This window comes from Choloepus didactylus, chromosome 17 (genome assembly GCF_015220235.1).
Source record: "Choloepus didactylus isolate mChoDid1 chromosome 17, mChoDid1.pri, whole genome shotgun sequence".
In the NCBI taxonomy this organism is placed as follows: domain Eukaryota; kingdom Metazoa; phylum Chordata; class Mammalia; order Pilosa; family Megalonychidae; genus Choloepus; species Choloepus didactylus.
The window spans coordinates 7,215,683-7,237,726 of NC_051323.1; the positions used below are offsets into that span (position 1 = coordinate 7,215,683).

Consider the following 22,044-nt stretch of genomic DNA (forward strand, 5'->3'; position numbering starts at 1 on the left):
ATGCAGGAACTTAAAAATATATATATCTACTATGTAACATAATTAGGTCTTAGGTACCAGTGTTGATACAGCAAAAGGGATCTTACCACCTCTGATTGTACTTTAGAACAAAAGGCATGATATGCCTAATTCCTGACTGCTACCAAGTCACATTTTAAAACACCTTATTTTTGTATATGTATCTGTGTTTGAAATTACCCCTGAAAAAAGCAGCAATTACAAATATCCTTATTATTAAAAAAAAAAAAATCTGGGTGCTTTTCCTGTCCTTGTCTTTGGCAAGAAGTACAGGGAAGACACACAGGGAAGCCTTTGTTTTCCAGAGAGCTGTGACCAGGTAAGTCTGCTCTGGTTATTCACAGTTTGTCTGCATGAACTGTAACATTTCACACCATGATTCAAAGTTCTAGTTTAAAAAATAAGGGGAACTCAGCAGTAGCTTTAACAATAAGGATTCCACAGAAGCGTTCTTGACTTCTCTGTACACATTCTTTCAGGAGTGACTCCTATCCCGGTTTTGGTTTGAAGTATCCTTTTTCTAGCTCTCATTCTTCAATGAGTTAAGAAAGGAAAAAAAAAAAAATCCCCATTTTTCTGTGAGTAAGGACAAGTGGGTACAGTGTCAATCTTCCTCCCCTTGTGTGAAGTGAAATGAAAAGGCTGGGCAGATGAGTAAATTCCGAAAGTTTCCTTATCTTATGATGGGTGCTCAAAATTTCATTCTCAAGCTGGTGCAGACTCTTCTGAATTCAAGTGTACCGTGGCATTTCGCACTGCTCGCAGCGATTTAGTGCCGGGTGGTTCAGAGAGGTGCAGCTATCACAATTCCACGGAGCCCCTTTGCAGCCTTTATCTTGCGGTTGCGCCTGAGGACTCTGTTTGGACCCAGTTAAATGTTCATCTGCAGGTACTGCCTGGGTGTCATGGATGTCCGCCCGTACTTCAGAAGTCACACTAATTCTTTGGGCTTTTCTCTCAATTGTGCAGGGGTCTGAGGAATCTTTTTCAGATGGTTTGGGTGGTACAACTGGGCCAGGTTCTATGTTGTCGTAAAAATTATTCATGGCTTTTGGATCAAAGTTTCCTCTAGACTGAAGGAGGTCAACTTCTTCGGTGCACAGTCAACATTTACCTGGAGTTGCCTGTTCACGCTTCTCATCTTGTCATTTCCTCAGGCATTGGGATCGCAGTGGTGCAGCTGACTCTCCTGAGCCGGCTCTGCATCAGGTCATGCTCCATACTGTTAACTTCAGCCTTCAACCATTCTAGTTCCTCTTTCTCAAGTTTCAGTTGCTTTGCTAACCTCTCCATCATGCTCGCTGATGTAACAGCAAGGCTTGTGTATAGGCCTAGTCATCTGATCCAGAACTAGAACTTCTCTGATATTTATGGCTTCCCCTTTCTCCCCCAGAACCTGGTATTACTGAAATGGGCTGAATAGGTTCTGGTACTGTAGAGCTCTCTTCTTGGTTCACTAAAATTTTTTTTAAATTTTATTTTGAAATAAATTCAAACTTACAGGAACAGTTGCACAAACAATACAAAACCCATACACAGAACTCCAGCATACCCCGACGCCCCTCCCCCGATACCCCGATCCACCAACTTTAACATCCTGTCACACCACCATTTCTTTCTTTCCCTCCCTCCCTCCCTATCATCCATCATCTATTGCTCTGTCTTCTGAATATATGAGAGCAAGCTGCACACATCCTTGAACAAACAATACAGTTCACATATACATTTCCCATGAACAAGAACATTCTTTTGACTCCTCCAGGAAAGTAGGTAGAAAGCCAGGAACTGAGTGGACTGGACACCACAGAGTAATCTGACTTTGGGCATACTTCATACAACACTCATGAAAACGTGGAACTGCTGAGATCAGCGAAATCTGTAAGTTTTTGTGGCCAGGGGACCCGCACCCCTCCCTACCAAGCTCAGTCCCATGGGAGGAGGGGCTTTCAGCGCCGGGAAGGAGAAGGGAGAACTGCAGTGGCAGCCCTTATCGGAAACTCATTCTACTGACTCAAACTCCAACCATACATAGACTGAGACCAGACACCAGAGAATCTGAGAGCAGCCAGCCCAGCAGAGAGGAGACAGACATAGAAAAAAACAGCACGAAAAACTCCAAAATAAAAGCGGAGGAGTTCTGGAGTTCTGGTGAACATAGAAAGGGGAAGGGCAGAGCTTAGGCCCTGAGGCTCATATGCAAATCCCGAAGAAAAGCTGATCTCTCTGCCCTGTGGACCTTTCCTTAATGGCCCTAATTGCTTTGTCTCTTAGCATTTCAATAACCCATTAGATCTGTGAGGAGGGCCCTTTTTTTTTTCTTTTAATCCTTTTTTCTTTTTCTAAAACAATTACTCTAAGAAGCCCAATACGGAAAGCCTCAAAGACTTGCAATTTGGGCAGGTCAAGAGAAGAGCAGAACTAAGAGAGCTCTGAGACAAAAGGCAATAATCCAGTGGCTGAGAAAATTCACTAAACACCACAACTTCCCAAGAAAAGGGGGGTGTCCGCTCACAGCCATCATCCTGGTGGACAGGAAACACTCCTGCCCATCGCCAGCTCCATAGCCCAGAGCTGCCCCAGACAACCCAGTGTGATGGAAGTGCTTCAAATAACAGGCACACACCACAAAACTGGGTGTGGACATTAGCCTTCCCTGCAACCTCAGCTGATTGTCCCAGAGTTGGGAAGGTGGAGCAGTGTGAATTAACAAAGCCCCATTCAGCCATCATTTCAGCAGACTGGGAGCCTCCCTACACAGCCCAGCAGCCCAGAACCGCCCTGGGGGGACGGCACTCACCTGTGACATAGCACAGTCATCCCTCAACAGAGGAGCAGGGGGTGCACAGCCTGGAAGAGGGACCCACTCGCAAGTCTCAGGAGCCATACGCCAATACCAAGGACTTGTGGGTCAGTGGCAGAGACAAACTGTGGCAGGACTGAACTGAAGGATTAGACTATTGCAGCAGCTTTAAAACTCCAGGATCACCAGGGAGATTTGATTGTTAGAGCCACCCCCATCCCTGACCGCCCAGAAACACGCCCCATATACAGGGTGGGCAAAACCAACTACACACGCAAGCTTGGTTCACCAATTGGACCCCACAAGACTCACTCCCCCACTCACCACAAAGGCAAAGCAGGGGAGAACTGGCTTGTGGAGAACAGGTGGCTCATGTATGCCACCTGCTGGTTAGTTAGAGAAAGTGTACTCCACGAAGCTGTAGATCTGATAAATTAGAGATAAGGACTTCAATTGGTCTACAAATCTTAAAAGAACCCTATCAAGTTAAGCAAATGCCAAGAGGCCAAAAACAACAGAAAATTATAAAGCATATGAAAAAACCAGACAATATGGATAACCCAAGCCCAAGCACCCAAATCAAAAGATCAGAAGAGACACAGCACCTAGAGCAGCTACTCAAAGAACTAAAGATGAACAATGAGACCACAGTACGGGATACAAAGGAGATCAAGAAGACCCTAGAAGAACATAAAGAAGACATTGCAAGACTAAATAAAAAAATAGAAGATCTTATGGAAATTAAAGAAACTTTTGACCAAATTAAAAAGATCCTGGACACTCATAGTACAAGACTAGAGGAAGTTGAACAACGAATCAGTGACCTGGAAGATGACAGAATGGAAAATGAAAGCATAAAAGAAAGAATGGGGAAAAAATTGAAAAAATTGAAACGGACCTCAGGGATATGATGGATAATATAAAATGTCCGAATATAAGACTCATTGGTGTTCCAGAAGGGGAAGAAAAAGGTAAAGGTCTAGGAAGAGTATTCAAAGAAATTGTTGGGGAAAACTTCCCAAATCTTCTAAACAACATAAATACACAAATCATAAATGCCCAGCAAACTCCAACTAGAATAAATCCAAATAAACCCACTCCGAGACATATTCTGATCACACTGTCAAACACAGAAGACAAGGAGCAAGTTCTGAAAGCAGCAAGAGAAAAGCAATTCACCACATACAAAGGAAACAACATAAGACTAAGTAGTGACTACTCAGCAGCCACCATGGAGGTGAGAAGGCAGTGGCATGACATATTTAAAATTCTGAGTGAGAAAAATTTCCAGCCAAGAATACTTTATCCAGCAAAGCTCTCCTTCAAATTTGAGGGAGAGCTTAAATTTTTCACAGACAAACAAATGCTGAGAGAATTTGCTAACAAGAGACCTGCCCTACTGGAGATACTAAAGGGAGCCCTACAGACAGAGAAACAAAGAAAGGACAGAGTAACTTGGAGAAAGGTTCAGTACTAAAGAGATTCGGTATGGGAACAATAAAGGATATTAATAGAGAGAGGGGAAAGATATATATGACAAACATAAACCAAAGGATAAGATGGCTGATTCAAGAAATGCCTTCACGGTTATAACATTGAATGTAAATGGATTAAATTCCCCAATTAAAAGATGTAGATTCGCAGTATGGATCAAAAAAAATGAACCATCAATATGCTGCATACAAGAGACTCATCTTAGACCCAGGGACACAAAGAAATTGAAAGTGAAAGGATGGAAAAAAATATTTCATGCAAGCTACAGCCAAAGGAAAGCAGATGTAGCAATATTAATCTCAGATAAAATAGACTTTAAATGCAGGGATGTTTTGAGAGACCAAGAAGGCCACTAAATACTAATAAAAGGGGCAATTCAACAAGAAGAAATAACAATCATAAATGTCTATGCACCCAATCAAGGTGCCACAAAATACATGAGAGAAACACTGGCAAAACTAAAGGAAGCAATGGATGTTTCCACAATAATTGTGGGAGACTTCAACACATCACTCTCTCCTATAGATAGATCAACCAGACAGAAGACCAATAAGGAAATTGAAAACCTAAACAATCTGATAAATGAATTAGATTTAACAGACATATACAGGAGATTACATCCCAAATCACCAGGATACACATACTTCTCTAGTGCTCACGGAACTTTTTCCAGAATAGATCATATGCTGGGACATAAAACAAGCCTCAATAAATTTAAAAAGATTGAAATTATTCAAAGCACATTCTCTGACCACAATGGAATACCATTAGAAGTCAATAACCATCAGAGACTTAGAAAATTCACAAATACCTGGAGTTTAAACAACACACTCCTAAACAATCAGTGGGTTAAAGAAGAAATAGCAAGAGAAATTGCTAAATATATACAGATGAATGAAAATGAGAACACAACATACCAAAACCTATGGGATGCAGCAAAAGCAGTACTGAGGAGGAAATTTATAGCACTAAATGCATGTATTCAAAAGGAAGAAAGAGCCAAAATCAAAGAACTAATGGATCAACTGAAGAAGCTAGAAAATGAACAGCAAACCAATCCTAAACCAAGTAGAAGAAAAGAAATAACAAGGATTAAAGCAGAAATAAATGACATAGAGAACAAAAAAACAATAGAGAGGATAAATATCACCAAAAGTTGGTTCTTTGAGAAGATCAACAAGACTGACAAGCCCCTACTTAGACTGACAAAATCAAAAAGAGAGAAGACCCATATAAACAAAATAATGAATGAAAAAGGTGACATAACTGCAGATCCTGAAGAAATTAAAAAAATTATAAGAGGATACTATGAACAACTGTATGGGAACAAACTGGATAATGTAGAGGAAATGGACAATTTCCTGGAAACATATGAACAACCTAGACTGACCAGAGAAGAAATAGAAGACCTCAATCATCCCATCACAAGCAAAGAGATCCAATCAGTCATCAAAAATCTTCCCACAAATAAATGCCCAGGGCCAGATGGCTTCACAGGGGAATTCTACCAAACTTTCCAGAAAGAACTGACACCAATCTTCCTCAAACTCTCTCAAAACATTGAAGAAAATGGAACACTACCTAACTCATTTTATGAAGCTAACATCAATCTAATACCAAAACCAGGCAAAGATGCTACAAAAAAGGAAAACTACCGGCCAATCTCCCTAATGAATATAGATGCCAAAATCCTCAACAAAATACTTGCAAATTGAATCCAAACACACATTAAAAAAATCATGCACCATGACCAAGTGGGGTTCATTCCAGGCACGCAAGGATGGTTCAACATAAGAAAATCAATCAATGTATTACAGCACATTAACAATTCGAAAGGGAAAAATCAAACGATCATCTCAATAGATGCTGAAAAAGCATTTGACAAAATCCAACATCCATTTTTGATAAAAACACTTCAAAAGGTAGGAATTGAAGGAAACTTCCTCAATATGATAAAGACCATATATGAAAAACCCACAGCCAGCAAATACTCAATGGTGAGAGACTGAAAGCCTTCCCTCTAAGATCAGGAACAAGACAAGGATGCCCGCTGTCACCACTGTTATTCAACATTGTACTGGAAGTGCTAGCCAGGGCAATCCATCAAGGCAAAGAAATAAAAGGCATCCAAATTGGAAAAGAAGAAGTAAAACTGTCATTGTTTGCAGATGGTATGATCTTATATCTGGAAAACCCTGAGAAATCGACGATACAGCTACTAGAGCTAATAAACAAATTTAGCAAAGTAGCGGGATACAAGGTTAATGCACATAAGTCAGTAATGTTTCTATATGCTAGAAATGAACAAACTGAAGAGACACTCAAGAAAAAGATACCATTTTCAATAGCAACTAAAAAAATCAAGTACCTAGGAATAAACTTAACCAAAGATGTAAAAGACCTATACAAAGAAAACTACATAACTCTACTAAAAGAAATAGAAGGCTGTCATTAAGATGTCAATTGTATCCAAACTCATCTACAGATTCAATGGAATCCCAATGAAAATTCCCACAACCTACTTTGCAGACTTGGAAAAGCTAGTTATCAAATTTATTTGGAAAGGGAAGATGCCTTGAATTGCTAAAGACACTCTAAAATAGAAAAACGAAGTGGGAGGACTTACACTTCCTGACTTTGAAGCTTATTATAAAGCCACAGTTGTCAAAACAGCATGGTACTGGCACAAAGATAGACATATAGATGAATGGAATTGAATTGAGAATGCGGAGATAGACCCCCAGATCTATGGCCGACTGATCTTTGATAAGGCCCCCAAAGTCACTGAACTGAGTCATAATGGTGTTTTCAACAAATGGGTCTGGGAGAGTTGGATATCCATATCCAAAATAATGAAAGAGGACTCCTACCTCACCCTCTACACAAAAATTAACTCAAAAGGGATGAAAGATCTCAATATAAAAGAAAGTACCATAAAACTCCTAGAAGATAATGTAGGAAAACATCTTCAAGACCTTGCATTAGGTGGCCACTTCCTAAACTTTACACGCAAAGCACAAGCAACAAAAGAAAAAATAGATAAATGGGAACTCCTCAAGCTTAGAAGTTTCTGCACCTCAAAGGAATTTCTCAAAAAGGTAAAGAGGCAGCCAACTCAATGGGAAAAAATTTTTGGAAACCATGTATCTGACAAAAGACTGATATCTTGCATATATAAAGAAATCCTACAACTCAATGACAATAGTACAGACAGCCCAATTATAAAATGGGCAAAAGATATGAAAAGACAGTTCTCTGAAGAGGAAATACAAATGGCCAAGAAACACATGAAAAAATGTTCAGCTTCACTAGCTGTTAGAGAGATGCAAATTAAGACCACAATGAGATAGCATCTAACACCGATTAGAATGGCTGCCATTAAACAAACAGGAAACTACAAATGCTGGAGGGGATGTGGAGGAATTGGAAGTCTTATTCATTGTTGGTGGGACTGTATAATGGTTCAGCCACTCTGGAAGTCAGTCTGGCAGTTCCTTAGAAACCTAGGTACCGAGTTACCATTCGATCCAGCGATTGCACCTCTCGGTATATACCCGGAAGATCGGAAAGCAGTGACACGAAGAGATATCTGCAAGGCAATGTTCATAGCAGGATTATTCACAATTGCCAAGAGATGCAAACAACCCAAATGTCCTTCAACAGATGAGTGGATAAATAAAATGTGGTATATACACACGATGGAATACTACATGGCAGTAAGAAGGAACCATCTCGTGAAACATATGACAACATGGATGAACCTTGAAGACATAATGCTGAGCGAAATAAGCCAGGCACAAAAAGACAAATATTATATGCTACCACTAATGTGAACTTTGAAAAATGTAAAACAAATGGTTTATAATGTAGAATGTAGGGGAACTAGCAATAGAGAGCAGTTAAGGAAGGGGGAACAATAATCCAAGAAGAATAGATAAGCTATTTAACGTTCTGGGGATGCCCAGATATGACTATGGTCTGTTAATTTCTGATGGATATAGTAGGAAGAAGTTCACAGAAATGCTGCTATATTAGGTAACTTGGGGTAAAGTAGGAACATGTTGGAAGTTAAGCAGTTATCTTAGGTTAGTTGTCTTTTTCTTACTTCCTTGTTATGGTCTCTTTGAAATGTTCTTTTATTGTATGTTTTTTTTTTTTTTTTCATTTTTTTCTCATACAGTTGATTTAAAAAAAAAAGTTAAAAAAAAAAAACAAACAACAAGGAAAAAAATAGGTAGAGCCCCCTTGAGGAGCCTGTGGAGAATGCAGGGGTATTGGCCTACCCCACCTCGATGGTTGCTAACATGACCACAGACATAGGGGACTGGTGGTTTAATGGGTTGAGCCCTCTACCATGGGTTTTACCCTTGGGAAGATGGTTGCTACAAAGGAGAGGCTAGGCCTCTCTATAATTGTGCCTAAGAGCCTCCTCGCGAATGTCTCTTTGTTGCTCAGATGTGGCCCTGTCTCTCTAGCTAAGCCAACTTGAAAGGTGAAATCACTGCCCTCCCCCCTACGTGGGATCAGACACCGAGGGGAGTGAATCTCCCTGGCAACGTGGAATATGACTCCTGGGGAGGAATGTAGACCTGGCATCGTGGGACGGAGAACATCTTCTTGACCAAAAGAGGGATATGAAAGGAAATGAAATAAGGTTCAGTGGAAGAGAGATTCCAAAAGGAGCTGAGAGGTCACTCTGGTGGGCATTCTTAAGCACAATTTAGACAACCCTTTTTAGGTTCTAGAGAACTGGGGTAGCTGGTGGTGGATACCTGAAACTATCATACTACAACCCAGAACCCATGAATCTCGAAGACAATTGTATAAAAATGGAGCTTATGAGGGGTGACAATGGGATTGGGAAAGCCATAGGGACCACACTCCACTTTGTCTAGTTTACGGATGGATGAGCAGAAAAATAGGGGAAGGAAACAAACAAACAAACAGACAAAGGTACCCAGTGTTCTTTTTTACTTCAATTGCTCTTTTTCACTTTAATTATTATTCTTGTTATTTTTGTGTGTGCTAATGAAGGTGTCAGGGGTTGATTTAGGTGATGAATGTACAACTATGTAATGGTACTGTGAACAATCGAATGTACGATTTGTTTTGTATGACTGCGTGGTATGTGAATATATCTCAATAACTTGAAGATTAAGAAAAAAAAGAACATTCTTTTATGCAATCCCATTAAGCGCAGCTAAGAAGTTCGCGAAATTCAACATTGATACAAAGCTTACATTCTGTATTTCCTTTTTTTTTTTTTTTCTTATGTCCCAACTGTGTCCCTTTGAGCCTCCTCTCCTCCATCCTCAGATCCTATCCAGGATCATCCTTGGCATTTAATTGTCATTATCTATTTAGACTTTTTTTTTTTTCAATTGTGGAAACATATATACAGCCTAAATCTTCCCATTCCAACCCCTCCCTAGCATTCCATTAGTGAGATTAATCACATTCAGAATGTTGCAATGCCATCACCTTCCCATCATCCATTACTAGAAATTTCCCTTCACCCCAAACAGAAACCCTACGCTCATTTCTTAACTCCCCAGTGCCCCTTCCCCAACTTCTTGTAACCCATACTCTACTTTTAATCTCTATGGTCATATTCTCTGATACTTTCTTTGTGTTTACTGTGGGGCTTAAATTTAACCTCTTAAATCTATAACAATCTTGTTTTTCTTTGATACCAACTTAACTTCAATATGACACATAAACTATGTTCCTATACTCCTCCATTCCCCTGCTTTTATGCAGTTTTTGTCAAAAATTACATATTTTACATTGAGTCCAAAACCACTGATTTATCATTACAGTTTATGTATTTTAGATCCTGTAGGAAGTAAATAGTGGAGTTACAAATCAAAAATACAGTAGTATTGGTATTTATATTTACCATGTGATCTTTACTGGAAATCTTTATTTCTTCATGTGATTTCAGTCAATTGTTTATAGTGTCCCTTCCTTTCAGCCTGCTCAATTCCCTTTAGCATTTCTTATAGGACTGATCTACTGGGGATGAAGTCCCTTAGCTTTTGATTATCTGGGAATGTTTTCATCTCCCCCTTATTTTTACCCTCCAGGTGTTTGCGAATTTTCTAAGCCTCTGATGGTTATTGACTTCTATTTGTATCCCACTGTGGTCAGAGAATGTGCTTTGAATAAATTCAATTTTTTAAAAAAATTTATTGAGGCTTGTTTTATGTCCCAGCATATGGTCTATTCTGGAGAAAGATTCGTGATCAGTAGAGAAGAATGTGTGTCCTGCTGATTTGGGATGTAATGTTCTATATATGTCTGTTAAATTTGTCTATATCTCTCTCTCCTTTCTTTGTTTCTCTGTCGGTAGGGCTCCCTTTAGCATCTGCAGTAGGGCAGGTCTTTTATTAGCAAAGTCTCTCAGCATTTGTCATTCTGTGAAAAATTTAAGCTCTCCCTCAAATTTGAAGGAGAGCTTTGCTGGATAAAGTATTCTTGGTTGGAAATTTTTCTCTCTCAGAATTTTAAATATGTCATGACACTGCCTTCTTGCCTCCATGGTGGCTGCTGAGTAGTCACTACTTAGTCTTACGTTGTTTCCTTTGTATGTGGTAAAATGTTTTCTCTTGCTGCTTTCAGAACTTGCTCCTTCTCTTCAGTATTTGAGAGTCTGATCAGAATATGTCTTGGAGTGGGTTTATTTGGATTTCTTCTATTTGGAGTTTGCTGGGCATTTATGCTTTGTGTATCTACTCTGTGTAGGTTTGGGAAGTTTTCCCCAACAATTTCTTTGAATACTCTTTCTAGACCTTTACCCTTCTCTTCCCCTTCTGGGACACCAGTGAGTCTTAAATTTGGACGTTTTATTTTATCTATCATATCCCTGAGATCCATTTTGATTTTTTCTATTTTTTTCCCCCATTCTTTCTTTTGTTCTTTCATTTTCCATTCTGTGGTCCTCTAGGACGCTGAGTCATTGTTCAGCTTCCTCTAGTCTTATATTATGAGTATCCAGAATCTTTTTAATTTGGTCAACAGTTTCCTTTATTTCCATAAGATCATCTATTTTTTTATTTACTCTTGTAAGTTCTTCTTTATGCTCTTCTAGGGTCTTCTTCATGTCTTTATATCCTGTGCCATGCTCTTCTTCATGTCCTTTATATCCTGTGCCATGCTCTCATTGTTTTTCTTTAGATCTTTGATTAATTGCTCCAAGTACTGTGTCTCCTCTGATCTTTTGATCTGGGTGTTTGGGTTTGGGTTCTCCATATCATCTGGTTTTATCATATGCTTTAAAATTTTCTGTTGTTTTTGGCCTCTTGGCATTTGCTTTACTTGATAGGGTTCTTTCAGGATATGAAAAACCCCAGTCTCTAATTTATCAGATCTACAGCTTAGTGGTGTACTTTCTCTAACTAACCAGCAGATGGCAGCCGCAAGTCACCTATTCCCCTCAAGTCAGTTCTCCCCAATTTTGTCTTTGTGGTGTGTGGGGGTCTGATTTTTGTGGGGTCCAATTTGTGCACCAAGTTTGGGTGTGTTGTTGGTGCTGTCCGCCCTGAATGGGGGGCGTGTGTCTGGGTGGTTAGAGAGGCAGGGTAGCTTTAATAACCAAACCTCCCAGGTGTTCCCAGAGATTTAAGGCTGTTGCAAGAGTCTAAACCTTCATTTCAGTCTTGCCACAGATTTTCTTTGCCGCCGACCCACAAGTCCTTGGTACTGGCGTAGGGTCCCTGGGATTTCCAAGCGGGTCCCCCTTCCCAGACGTGCTCTTCCAGGACCTCTGCTGAGGGAAGGTTGTACCACAGCACAAGTGCACACCAGCCCTCCAGGGAAGCCCTGGGCCGCTAGGCCATGCAGGGGCGTTTCCAGCCTGCTTTAAAGATGGTTGAATAGGGCATGTTAATTTCCTCCTTTCCACACAGCTCCACCTTCTCAGCTCCGGGACAATTAACTGTGGGTAAGCTAAAGGCCACTGTCCATGGCTGATATTGTGGCATGTGTGTGTGTTGCAGGAAATGGGACCCTTGGCGTGGCTCTGGGCTGTGGCTCCGGCCCCGGGCAGGAGCGTCCCCAGCCCACCGTGAAGATGGGTGTAAGGGGCACAGTTTCTTTCTCCTTTTGGCTCCCCTGTGCCCTCCTGGCTCCGAGACAATTAGCAGTGGGTGCGGTAAGGGCTTATCTTCCATGCCAGAGATTGAGGTGTTTGCAAGGCCTGCTCCTGCCATGCTTCACTGAGCGGTTCTTGCTGCCATATCCGCAGCCGCTCCCAGGTCTTTTTTTTTTTTTTTTTCCAAGAACTAGCCCATCTCTAAACGCGAACCCACGGTTTCCTGACACTGTAGCCCGGCCACCAGACTTTCAGCCAGCTCACTCACTTGTTGCAGAACACAGACTCCCAGTTTCACCAAATGCACGGTCCCTGTGGATTTAGTACTCCTTCACAGCCACCTCAACAGCCATCTTCCATGCAAACAGGAATGAATCCATCTGCTATACAAGGGCCTACTCCACTGCCACCACCACCTCCTTCATACATGCACATACTTCAGTATAGTACAAACCAGTGTGGTGCATTGCTGGAACTGGTGTTCTGAGTCACTTTCTGGCTTTTATCTAGTATTTTCACAGAGGTGTTTTTTTGCCCTGTCTCACCTAGCTGCCATCTTAGGTTCTCGGTCCACTAAATTTAAAAGATTTTCAGTCATTGCTTGGCCTACAGTAATTTTAAAAACTGCAGTTGGGTTTGGTACCATCTGAAGAGACAGTGATGGAGTGCATGAAGGTCCTGTTGGCTGGGTATATGTAATACACACAGGATTAACACTAAATGGAGGTTTTGGTTGACTAGATATCCCTCTTGAAGGAGAATTTGAAGGTGGTGTGGTGGCTGTGTACAGTGAGTGCTGATTCCATGGAGATGGTTGATTACTGATGGGTGAAGGACTCCTATTAATCGCTGTCCCAGGTCTCTGAGAGGGTTCAACTGTAATTTCTATCTTCTTCATGGAAACTTTGGGTAAGCCAGATGCAGTGTATGGGAGATAGGCTACTGAATGGCTCCCCTGCTTCTGATAGCTAAGTGGTCCTTGCTGATATGGATGGGGTGGAGTAGTTGAAGGACTAGGTGGCATAAAGATGTGGGAACTTGGGTGGCCGAACTGGGAAGGTTGCACTTGACGCTGTGGTGAGCTGAAGGGTTCAGGACACTGAGAAGGAGGTTGCAAATGATAAGCAGATTGAGGGATTTGTTGTTTGGGAGAATACTGAGAAGGCTGATAGTTCTGTTGATGTGGATAGACAGGTAAAGGACGTTGACTATAATGAGGAACTGGGCCCTGTGATGAGAGCTGCCATGGCATCTTCTGAGGAGTCTATCTTCCCAATGAACTCTGAGTTATCTGTCTGACATAAATAGAACCAGGAGACCCATAGAGATTGCTTGGAATTTGTGGAAGAATTTGTAAAGCTCTTGGTACAGCCTGTCCAGAAGGGAGGTTTTGGGATACGGTAACAGTAATTGGGTTTGTACTATACTGAAGTATGTGCATGTATGAAGGAGGTGGTGGTGGCAGTGGAGTAGGCCCTTGTATAGCAGATGGATTCATTCCTGTTTGCATGGAAGATGGCTGTTGAGGTGGCTGTGAAGGAGTAGTAGCTGCACTTCTATTCTGTTCATTCATAAAAAATGGATTGTAGTTGGAAGTAGCTGCCACAACGGCAGGAGCTGAGTGTGGTTCCTGAACTAAACATATCAGCTGTTTACCAGCTGTATGTTGTGGATCAATATGTCCATCACTTGAGCTATGCACCAGTGCTCGGCCACCATTAAGTTGAGCTCCATCTTCATGGTGATAGCTACTAGGAGAATGGACACCCAAGTTAATACGCAAAAGGCGATTTCTACTCATCTTGTTGTCATCTGGACTATGGCATTACACATATAAGTATTTGCTACTCTCCTGGGAAAGGGCTCGGCAACAGGCTTCAAGATTATTGTTATTCTGTAACATGCATTGGGACACCACACCCTCTGGAATCTCAGGGAAACGTTGTTGGAGATCATGGAGAACCTGAATATCAAGCTGTGGATTGCTCTGCACCATGCCAGAGCAAATGGTGATCAAATTTCTCTTAGGGAATGTATGTTAACCAGCTTTCCAATAGTAATGATCCTGCAATATCGCAGTCATTTTCTCAAGATGGTTTATGAGCCCTGGCATGGCAGTCTCATTCACATCTCCAGACCCGAATGTACCTTTTTTTCAGTAGTCCGGAAATCCAGAGGCTGCTCCTCTCCATCCGCCGCTGTTGCTGCCTTGCCCTCACATCCACCACCTGCTTCTGCAGGGGGTCTGGGCCAGTGCTGCTTTCCCACCTGACCCCCCTCGGGTGCGCACTGCTCAGGGCCCAGATCCGGTGCTGATTACTATTCTTTAACTAAGCTGATACAAACTTACAAAGCAATCCCCCATCCTCCATCATAGTGGATTGACTAGTTGACTAGTACTGCTTCCACCCGAGTTCTCTTGGACTCTAATAAAAACTAATGGTTAAGGAAAGTGAGAATAATACAGTATTTTTAGAACCAACCCAACATCCTATTTCCTAGAGATGAACTAATAAACCCCAATGAACTGGTTAATTGGACTCATTTATTCATTCCAGTTTTGGGATCCTACTTATGTCCCAGGTACTATTCAGGGCTTTAGAGATAATGCAGTAAAAAGAAAAACAAACACTGGACAAAACATTCTACCTGATAACAATCCTAACTACACTTAAGTGCAAATAATAACATGCAGCCGTCACCAGGGTGCTTTCATAAAGGAAACTTTCTATAGCCAATAAAAGGAACAAGCTCAAGCTTTTGTGGTGTTATCACGCGAAGCTCACCTCTGCAATCAAGGCATAATTTGGAACCATCATAGCAAACGGTCTGAACAGGGCTTTCAGATTATCCGGCAGCTCCGTTCTGCCTGCATATCCAGGATTCATTGTGATGAAGGCTGCACAAGTCATAACCAGCTTTATTTCCCGTCCCTCAAACAAGAATCTGGAGAGCTGTTTAAAGGAAAGGGAAAAGATAAGTCGATGCTTCTGCAGACAGTTGTAAATTGCCTCATGTAAGTCAGTACTCGAATACAAGACTCACAGAAAGGAGAATTCCAGCAGAGAACACTGAACCCTGCTGTGGGGCCACAGGGAATACGTCCTCTGACTGTCCTGCCCCTGCCTGGCCTCAGCCTCCCTGCCTCTGCCCTGGCTACACTGTCTTTTCTTTTCTGGCCCAGTCTGGAAATCTCCTAGGCCCTGACACCTTTTGCTGGGTATTCTAGTTTGCTAATGCTGCCGGAATGCAAAACACCAGAGATGGATTGGCTTTTATAAAAGGGGGTTCATTTGGTTACACAGTTACAGTCTTAAGGCCATAAAGTGTCCAAGGTAACACATCAGCAATTGGGTACCTTCACTGGAGGATGGCCAGTGGTGTCCAGAAAACCTCTGTTGGCTGGGAAGGCACGCAGGTGGCGTCTGCTCCAGAGTTCTGGTTTCAAAATGGCTTTCTCCCAGGACGTTCCTCTCTAGGCTGCAGTTCCTCAAAAATGTCACCCTTAGTTGCACTTGGGATGTTTGTCCTCTCTCAGCTTCTCTGGAGCAAGAGTCTGCTTCCAATGGCTATCTTCAAACTCTCTCTCATCTGCAGCTCCTGTGCTTTCTTCAAAGTGTCCCTCTTGTAGCAAGCTCACTCCTTCTGTCTGAGCTTATATAGTGCTCCAGTAAACTAATCAAGGCCCACGCTGAATAGGCAGGGCCACACCTCCATGGAAATTATCCAATTAGAGTCATCACCCACAGTTGGGCATTTCCATGGAAACAACCTAACCCAAATGTTCCAACTTAATCCCCACTAATATGTCTGCCCCCACAAGACTGCATCAAAGACATGGCTTTTCCTGGGGGACATAATATATACAAACCGGTACACTGGGTCTCCTCAAATTCAACGTAGGCTTAGTGGCCACCACACTTTCTCCACCCATGTTCTCAGATATTCCCATGGAGCTCCAATCGGGCTTTAGTCTGTGGGTATTTGAGACCTCACTTTTGCTGGTTTTGGCTCCTCTGCTTCACTTTTATTCAGTAGCAAACACCTGCTGAGCACCTGCTGCAGGTGAGGCCCTGGGTTAAGGCTGGAGGGAGACATACTCCTGAGCCCTCGAGAAGCTCCTGGGATGGCCACGTGGAGTCAGACCCGGACTGAGACCCACCAGTGCAAAAGATGGTACCATGTGGTGCGTGCAGGGCCCTCAGGGAGCACACGGGAAGTTGGGAAGCCTGCCTAAGATCTGAAGCGCCAAGAAGGGCCATTCCAGCAAAGAGAGCAGGAGCCTGAAACAGCCCTGCAAGTTCAGGGAATAATCAGTGATTCATGTTGCTGAAGGATGAAGCTCCTGTGGGCCAGTGTGGTCAGGCTGGAGGCTGAGCATGAAAAGGACTGGGTGCTAGGCTAAGGAATTTACATTTCTGTTGCATGGGTGGGGAGAAGCAGAGAAGATTTTTGAGCAGGGTGATTGGGTTGAAGATGGCAGTGAAGAGGTTGGAAAAGCTAAAGACAGGAGACAAGCAAGGAATCACTCTTGGGGAGGTGATGGGAGCCAGATTAGGGAGATACCAGTGGGATGGGGAGGAGGAAGTGGACTTGAGAGGCATCTTACAGACAAAATGAGCAGGACCAGGGGACACTTTAGATTCTGGTGTTGCTAGTAAAGGGAAGACTCCAAGGTGAGTCCCATGTTCCCAGTTGGCTGCTGGATGGAGTGATTAAAAGACACAAGGAAAACAGGGAAGGCCAGATGGTGCTGGGGCCAAGTGTCACAGCTGCAGGAGGCTGCTGGGCAGCGCAACCGCCACCTCTGAGATGGCTGTTTGTGCTCCTCAAACTTCCAAATCTCTGCTCTGGTTTCTTCTTCGAGCTCGGGGATGCATCCCGCTCCAACTAATCTTGTCTGTCCACTGGCAAAGCTGAGGGCGAGGTTGGCTTGGTCTCAGCTGTCCTTCTGCCTTCCTTTTAACTTCCGCAGTTGGCACTGCTTCAATCCTGCCTCCACTTCCCTCACTTCGCTCTCCATTAATTGCTCCGCAAGGGGAAAATGACTTATGAGTTTCATGTGCGATATCTGGACATCCCTGCATTTAACACAGGCCCCCGAAGAGGATGTGGGAGGCAGTCTGAACTTTAGGGTCACATAGATTTAGGGTTATGTTCCTGGAATTGTTTTTTTTTTTTTTTAACTCCTCCTTGAACCCTTTTCCCCTGTAACTTGGGGAAATGCCATCTATTTCAGGTTTGGTGCAAAGATGAAATAAGTTTACAGTCTATACCACAGTGACCTGTACAATTCAGCAGTTCATTAAAGGTAAGTTCCTGTTTATTTTTTGTTTGTTCTCTAACAGAAGTGATCATCAAAATATGTGCTCTTTAGCAGGACATTCCAAAGACAGTGGCCCTGTGTCTGGAGGGCCCTAGCAGGGGAGGGATCAGTCCTCCCTGCTGGATCCTGAGAAGTCTGGGGCTACACTAGCAGTGGGGGTGTGGGTGAAGGTGGGGGCAGCCCTTGAGGGGCTCAGGGCAGCAGCTATTTAAATATTCAACAACTGGCAAGGCTCTTCTGGCTGGTCCATGCTGACTCCAAGTTCTGCCCTCTGGGTGAGCTCAGGACCTCACCTCAGAAGATCAACCTAGAGAATGAAGGGACTTGGTCCCATCCTTCCCAGCCATGGCTAATGAATAAAAACCCCTGCTCCAGGCATAGGGTTACACGGGGTTAGAACAAGTCTTAAATAACTGGATCGCTTCCACATCTCTATCTGACCCCAGTCTGGATTTTCAAACCCAGTAAGTTCTAGAGATTCCAGATCCCCCAGGATCCCTTCCTCAGTTTTTTCTACCTGCACAAGGCTGAGTCTGGGGGACAGGGGAAGGGAAGTCCAGAAGAGGCAGTATTAGAGAAACCTAGTAAACGTCAAAGGCAACAACAAGAAGGGTGTGGAGGAAAACAGGAGGTGGAGGACAGACGGACAGGGCGTGGGTGTGTCTGCGTGTGTGCACTTGGGGTGGGGAGGTAGAAAAGGGTACCTGGAGGGCAGGGACTGATGTTTGTCTGTTTGCTTGGATGATAAATTAATTCACCCAGCTAAGCCCCATTGCTGTTCTTGTGAATTATGTTGGAAACACGAAATAGACTAAAGGTAGCGTTGTCTTTCCTAAAATAAACATGCTGCAAGTTCATTACAAACCTTAAACAAAAAAAGCTCTCTTGACAGAAAACTCCCATGCCTTACCTTGGAAGCTTTGGCGTTCCTAATGGTGATGAGTTGCTGTGCGATGACCGACAAAACTTCTATGTCGATTCTGTTAAATTCATCAAAGCAGCACCAGGCCCCCGATTGCGCCAAACCACTGAAGAAGCGCCCCATCATCTGAAACCAAAATAACACTGCTCAGCTTTGTACTGCACACTTCAAATCCTTCACAAGTTAAATTTTAAGGAGAAAGATTAAAAAGAAAAGAGGTGATACGTGCATCAGCAATGGTTTTATGTGAACACTGGGCTATCTCAGAAGTTAGCAGCTTCATACAAAAGGAAAGATCTCTTTGTCCCTCTCTAAATGGTTTGAATCTAATTTTATTTTTAAATAAAATGAGCATCTGGCCAAGGTTTCTTCTTTTCTATAACCTTCCTTGACCTTGGCACATCCAGCACTTGGAAAGGACAAACTTAAGAACTTAAAAAAGATCTTGAATATGTATACTCATGGGAACTTCCCTCGCCCCTATAAGGTACAACAGGTGATGGATAATGCACGGGAATTACGAAGCTGGAGCACAGCTGGCTGCTAAGGGCTGTGGTTCTAGTTTCTTCTACAGCAGAATCCTAACGGTAGAGGAGAATGAATATGTGGTTGTGGCCTTTATGGAAATGTCCATCTCAAGTGTGCGCATCCTTTGGAGAGATGAGGTTTTGTTTAAGCATTCATATGAATATTATACTAGACAATATGTCTAACTCTGCTTAAAATAGAGCTAATGGTTTTCCTGTTTCAAGGTGGTCAACTGAGCATATGCTGCTACCCGCCCCCCCCTTTCCCTAATTCACGTGAAATGACAGACAGATGTCTGTGTGTGTCTTTCTGTTTCTTGGGTCTATATTTTTACCTCTATCTGCCAGATAAAAACATAACAGAAAGGGAACCAGCAGTGGGCAGAAAGTTTTGAAAAATATGCTTTTAGATGGAAAGTGCATTGTGCTAGGTTGCATTATGTGCCACCATTTGGACATCTTCTTAATCTTAATCCATGTGCTCGTGGATGTGAACCCATTACAAATAGGACCTCCTGAAGATGTTATTTTTAGGTAAGGCATGACTCAACAGAATAAGGGTGGTCTTAATGAGGACAACTTAATGTTGTCCACTGAGAGGAGCTGGAAGCTGGAAGTTGGCAGGAGCCCAGAAGAGAAAGAAGAGGAAACTGTCACATGACAGGAAAGCCAAGGAACCCCAGGATTGCCGGACAGCCAGAATGCCACCCACCCAGGGAGGAAACCAGCCTTCCAGCCCCTGGAACTGTAAGACAATAAACTCCCATCATTTAACCCAACCCACTGTGTGAATTGTCACTCAATAAAGCTAAAACAAATGGTACCTCGTATCATGGAATGATTTTCTTTTGCAAGACCTTTCTACCATGCTGGGGTAGGGAATGGGGTAGGTCCTGATCCTTGGAGAGGGAGAGAGAACTTCACTGACTAATAAGAGGAGGTGAGGGGGAACAGGAGGTACCACGGGCCATCCTAACACCAAGAAAAATGGCTGTGAGCCCTTGAATCAACTAAAGATCTGTGTGTCTCAAGAGCTGTAACACTGAGAGCCCAGACCCACGGTGACACAAAACAGTGTAGCTGAGCATATTCTTGAGGAAAAGAGGCATCTCCTGCCCAGGAACCTGGAGAAATTACTTCCATGGCAATGGTGGGAGCAGACCTGGGTGCCACCCAGGCTTGTTTATTTTACTGTTGTTTTCAACAGGTTTATTGAGTTACAATTCATGTACCACACAATTACTCACTTAAAGTGCACAATTCAATGGCTTTTAATATACTCACAGAGCTGTGCATCAACCACCAGAATCAATTTTAGAACATTTTCATTACCTCATAAAGAAATCCCACCGCCTGAGTTATCCCCTCACCCCACCCAATCCCACATTTCCCTCGGCCCTAGGCAACCACAAATCTACCTTCTGTCTCTACAGATTTGCCTCCTCTAGACATTTCATATAAATGGGAGCACACAATGTATGGTCTTTTGTGACTGGCTTTTTCACTTAGCATAATGTTTTCAAGGTTCATCTGTGTTGCAGTATGTATTGGTACTACATTCCTTTTCATGGCTGAATAATATTCCATTGTATGGATAGAGCACATTTTGTTATTCATTCAGCAGTTGGACACTTATAATAATATTCATTATTATGAATAATGCAGCTATGAACATTTGTATACAAGTTTTTCCAACATGTGGACATGATTTCAATTCTCTTGGGAATACACTTAGGAGTGGAATTGCTGGGTCATATGGTGACTCTGTTCCACCTTTTGAGGAACCACCCAGCTGCTTTCCAAAATGGCTGCACCATTCACGTTCTCACCAACAGAGTGTGCGGTCTCCAATTTCTCCACATCTTCGCTAATGCTTATTATTATTGTTTTTCTCAATATAGTCATCCTAGAGAATATAAAGTGGTACATTATTGTAATTTTGATTTGCATTTCCCTGATGGTTAATAATGGTGATCTTTTCTTGTGCTTATTAGCTGTTTGTATATCTTCTTTAGAGAAATGTCTATTCAGATACTTTGCCCATTTTAAAATCAGACTATTGGTCTTTTTATTATGTAGTTTGTGTTGGTTTAAAGCTATATGTACCCCAGAAAAGTATGTTCTTAAAGTTATTCTATTCCTGTGGGTGTGGACCCATTGTAAATAGGATCTTTTGGTGAGTAAGATCATAACTTAAGATGTGACACATCTCATTCAGGGTGAGTGTTAATCCTTACACTGGAGTCCTTTATAAGAGAATGAAATTCAGGCCAAGAGAGAGAAAACCACAGAACAAGAAGCTGAAAGGAATGAAAATCGGAAGAGAAGGGAGAGACTGGCAGACACTGTCATGTGCCTTGCCAAGTGACAGAGGAGTCCAGGATCACCAGCAGCCAGTCTTTGGGGAGAAAGCGTCATCTTGATGATGCCTTGATTTAGACATTTTCACATCTTCAAAACTGTAAGCTTGTGAGCTAATAGATTCCCATAGTTAAAACCAATGCATTTTGCGGTATCTGCTTTCAGTAGCTTAGCAAACTAAAACAGAGCTGTAAACAGTTCTTTATATATTTTAGATATAAGTCCCTTATCAGATGTATGATTTGCAAAAATTTTCTCACTTTTGGTGGGTTGTCTTTTCAACTTCTTGATGGTGTCTTTGAAGCACAGAAGTTTTTTAACAATTCAATTTTATTGAGATATATTCCCATACCCTGCAGTCATACAAAGCGTACAATTGTTCACAGTCCCACCATATAGTTGTGCGCCCATCACCAAAATTAATTTTTGAACATTTTCTTTAATTGTTCTTTTTCACTTTAATTTTTATTCTTATTACTTTGTGTGCGTGGTAAGCACAAAAGT

At 42.3% G+C, this 22,044-nt stretch overlaps 1 protein-coding gene and 1 pseudogene across 5 annotated transcripts in view; both read right to left on the minus strand.

The window, feature by feature from the left end:
• The window catches only part of DNAH6 (dynein axonemal heavy chain 6), a 342,016-nt gene that overhangs the window by 178,710 nt on the left and 141,262 nt on the right, over positions 1-22,044 (minus strand). For all 5 annotated transcript variants that reach the window (XR_005212367.1, XM_037806992.1, XM_037806993.1 and 2 more), the window contains 2 exons: positions 18,641-18,778; positions 15,191-15,358 (listed from right to left, as the gene is read on the minus strand). Coding sequence is in view for 4 of the 5 variants with exons in the window: in XM_037806992.1 (XP_037662920.1) it covers positions 15,191-15,358; positions 18,641-18,778 (306 nt within the window). In the remaining variant the exon portion in view is untranslated. The remainder of the gene's footprint in view (positions 1-15,190; positions 15,359-18,640; positions 18,779-22,044) is intronic.
• On the minus strand, positions 750-14,477 carry LOC119512368 (annotated as a pseudogene).